This window comes from Nicotiana tomentosiformis, chromosome 12, assembly GCF_000390325.3.
Source record: "Nicotiana tomentosiformis chromosome 12, ASM39032v3, whole genome shotgun sequence".
NCBI lineage: Eukaryota > Viridiplantae > Streptophyta > Magnoliopsida > Solanales > Solanaceae > Nicotiana > Nicotiana tomentosiformis.
Window position 1 is genome coordinate 88,349,906 of NC_090823.1, and position 4,119 is coordinate 88,354,024.

Sequence of the window (4,119 nt, forward strand, 5' to 3'; positions counted from 1 at the left end):
AAATTATATAGTTACAGTCTATTTTGTATATTTTTTATAAAGTGATATTCTTTTTTGTATATATTTTGTATATTGTTATCTATTTTGTATAATTTTTTATATAGTGACATCCATAATAGTATTTGGAATGAAACTTCTACCAATACTTTCATTACGACAAAAAAGTAGCATCTTTATTCATACATCAGAGAGAATCTGATTTCAAATCTCATTATTTTTTCATTATTCTAATTGTAACATTCACAAGGAAAAATGTTACAAACTACTAAATCATTGATGAACATCTACTAGTTGTCTTGAGCATTCCTGCATGTTCTTCTGTTGTGTCCTTATTTTTCACACAGTCCACAGGTAACTGTTTCAGTATACAGATATTCATAAAGTCCCTTGCGTCGCGACTTCGTCGGTCTTCCTGATTTGCCCTTTACTATCGGTGGTAGGACCAAATTATCTAACACCTCTATTGGAAGGTCCCATGTAGTTTCATCTGGAAGTGGATTAACTGGAACTTCATATGTCTTCTTGAAGTATTCGTTGGTGTAATAGGCAGAACAATATTTGGGTGCAACTATGTGTGTGTAGTCCAATACTGCCATAGCATATGGACAAGTAATCTCATCCACTTGAAATCGTTTACACGAGCATTCTTTTTTTTGCAAGCAGACTACGTTCTACCTTTTTTCAACATCCATTATTATAGATACATAATCGGTTGAAGACCTCACCTAAATTTAAATAGATATCATTAGTAAAATAGGGATATGACAAGTATTAATGCATTTTTGTCAAAGTATGTTATTCAGGTGTATGAAGTAAGACATGATAAAAGAATATTTACCGTCATCTTCTGTGACAAATAGCTATTTTCTTTCAGTACTTCATTACATTTGTTTCCTAGGCTAGTAAATGTACTCATTGCTGTCATTATATTTGTATTATTCCATTCCATAACCAAATTCATCATGTAATCTAGCAAACTCATGATTGGTAGCTCTCTTGCCTCTCTGTTTCTTGCATTGAGTGACTCGGCAATATTTGAAGTCATCACCATGGATCTATTAACAGTGGAATGCGCTATGGACCACTTTTCATAATCAACTTGGAACGGGTAACCCCTTACCCTCTTATCAATGCTGTCCATATCTTGCATGAGGCGATTAAAATTTTTAATTTTGTATGCTCTGGCCATTGCAAAAAATACTTCTCTCAGCCAGTCATGGTTCTTCTTGAACTGCTTCTTTATGTTATTCCAAAGATGAAAGATGCATATATAGTGAGATACCTCTGGATACACAATTATAGCACCCCTCAATATGCTTGCATGACGATTGGATATAATGCACATCCTTTCCCTTTCCCCAAAAGCCTGTGTAAACATTTCAAAAAACCATTCTGAGGAAGCATCATTTTCAGAATCGACAACAGCATATGCTAGTGGAAAAATTTTACCTGGTTAAGCAAATAAGAAAGCATCCACATGTTATTTTTATTATACATAGATAAGAACTATCTATATCATATATAATTATTATAAGAGTCGGCGACATATTCACCTGTCGCATCTTGTGCGCTAGCTGTTAACATTGTTCCCCTATATGATGATTTAAGGAATGTTCCATCAACCACTACAATAGGGTAGCAGTATTTCCATCATATGATTGTTGCATTTAGTGCGACAAAAACATACATGAAGCGCTCGTCCTCTGATTTATGTAACATTATGACAGAACCAGGATTTGTCATATTTATCATATACAAGTGACCCGGCAGTTTACTATAAGATTCACGTGGTATCCCTCTTAGCAGTTCAAGAGCCTTTTCCTTTGTTCTATAAGCTTTTATGTAACTCATATTAATCCCATACTGTTGTTTCATGTCGCTCATGATGTCTGCTGGAGTGTATATTGTTTTTGGATTGGCATATTTGTTGCAAATCATTTTTGCAATGGCTGACAAAGTAGCATGACGTTGTGAAAATAGTCTACTCATCTCTGGGCAAGTGTGAACATCATTGAACCGTCTAACCTTGAAGACATTTGATTTGTGTAGACTTGAAGATTTAAGACTCCATTTGCAACTTTCATCCACGCATGTAAGACAATACCTATTTAAAATATAGTGTTATGATAATGCACTTCTTCAGATTTTTACACTTGTGTCTCTAATAAACAAGCAATATACATATGCAATCTCATTATACAATAATACAAGCAGTATACACAAAATTACAGAGAAGTTCAATCTCATACGTAGAAATTATACCTTGTTGTAGATGATCTATCCACTATAAATTGACATTTTTTTCGTATTGCATAGTGCTTCATTACACTAATGATTGTATCTTTGACCCAATATAACTGACCTTCTGTAATTTCTTCATGTTGTGGATTGTCTATTATACAATTTTCCTTCATTATTTTAATTTTGTCTTCTTTTCCATGATTATCCATCATCTCAACAATATTAGTTTCATGTACTTCTTCTACGTTCTGACATTGTAAACCAGCTGAAGTTGTTGCGAGTAAGTTGCCACCCAAGTATAAACTTGAATATGAGCATACCCAAGTATAAACTTGAATATGAGCATTCAACACTTGAATATAGAGTTTTCAACGTTATGCATAATGGATATTCAGTGATATCCAGGTTTTTCTTTTTCATCTCTATATACAAGCGCACACTCATATAATTATATATTGGAATTGCTATATAGCCGTCCTTCACTGTATAATTTATCTCCATCGCACTTGTAATTGAATCTATATCCAATTGCTTGTATATCTCATCAATAAAATATTCATAACTACATCCCGAATTGATCAGCACGCCATTAATAAGAAAATTAATAAATTTACTTTCACTTACCCATTCACCATTGTGTTGAAGTACAATCGAAATCAAAATTGGAACAGTAGTTCCAACATTCACAATCTCCATAGACATTAGTTAAGTTTGTCGATTTTGTATCAATTTCATAATTTAAGAACAAAATCTTAACTCTATTAAGCTGATTGTAGGCCGCAATTGTGCAAAAACTTTGAATTTCACCGTGAATTTTTTGGAGCTCTTCTCTGGGTTTAATCTTCAGAAACCCTAGAATCTTTTTGACAATGCGAATAATTGGGAGACTTTTATAGTGTTTGGATATTGAAGATCCCATACTGAATGCATGAATTTACGTAACAAAATCGATTAGGAGTGCTTTCCTTTTAGTTTGCGTTGAGCGTATGGTTTCAGCTTTTTCAGTTGCTAGCCTTTATTATTGTTTTTAGGCTATGACTTGTAAAGGGTTATTTTGTGGCTATTAGGTGATATAAGTTTGGCCCTAGTGGCTACAAATGAACTTTTCTCCATAATATTGCTCCCTATTTTGGGCTAAGCCCATACAATTTTACTCAATTTATCTTAGACCATTTAGAATATCCCTGCACACACACACACACACACACACACACACACACACACACACACACACACACACACACACACATATATATATATATATATATATATATACTAGTATCTATGAACGTGTGTTGCACATTAATAATGACATGTAATGATTTAAATAATTATTTATATAAAGGAATAATAAAATTTAATTAATAAGAGAAAAATTATGTAAAATAATATAACAATCATCTAAATGCCGAAAAATATTATTACATTAGCATAATACATAAATTTAAAATAAAATGACATCATCAAAACTTACACAAATAATCAATTTTATCATGTTAGTTAGATAATTATGTATTATAGTTTAAAACTAGTTAATGTGATGGTATCTTAAACAACACTTCTTTGTGGACAATATTCTTTTGTGTATGTTTCCTCCTAATGCTTTGGCTGCTCTGCCTTAACTAGAACTCTTGTTGTCGATCTTGATATCCCTCTTGAAAGTGCAACATACAGTTGTTCGTGCAAGAAAATATATTGCGGTAAATATAGTCCAATATTTAAGATATTTTTCCTTGTGCTTTATTTATTAAATTTTAAAACATAAACATACTAAAAATTATTTTCACACAAATTTAAAAGGATATTCCTTGGTTTCGAAAGACGAAAGTTGAATTCAGGAATAAGAATATATATAAAAGTACATTGACCAATATCATA

The 4,119-nt window shown here is 32.2% G+C and overlaps 1 protein-coding gene across 1 annotated transcript; it reads right to left on the reverse strand.

Moving 5' to 3' along the window:
• Nucleotides 1–329: 329 nt before the first annotated feature.
• On the reverse strand, nucleotides 330–2,943 carry LOC138902993 (uncharacterized). The gene is made up of 6 exons (XM_070190902.1): nucleotides 2,866–2,943; nucleotides 2,263–2,489; nucleotides 1,688–2,104; nucleotides 1,554–1,591; nucleotides 886–1,449; nucleotides 330–589 (listed from the first exon to the last, which is right to left on the reverse strand). Exons 1-6 carry the CDS (start codon nucleotides 2,941–2,943, stop codon nucleotides 330–332), a joined length of 1,584 nt encoding a protein of 527 aa, XP_070047003.1.
• Between the last annotated feature and the right edge of the window lie 1,176 nt (nucleotides 2,944–4,119).

What these genes read in the sequence shown, in the direction of transcription:
- LOC138902993 (XM_070190902.1), bottom strand. Translation starts at nt 2,943, where the DNA reads ATGTCTATGGAGATTGTGAATGTTGGAACTACTGTTCCAATTTTGATT. An exon ending in TTCAACACAATGGTGAATGG is followed by an intron (nt 2,490 to 2,865) that starts GTAAGTGAAAGT and finishes TTACAATGTCAG; the next exon opens with AACGTAGAAGAAGTACATGA. An exon ending in TAGCGCACAAGATGCGACAG is followed by an intron (nt 1,450 to 1,553) that starts GTGAATATGTCG and finishes TTGCTTAACCAG; the next exon opens with GTAAAATTTTTCCACTAGCA.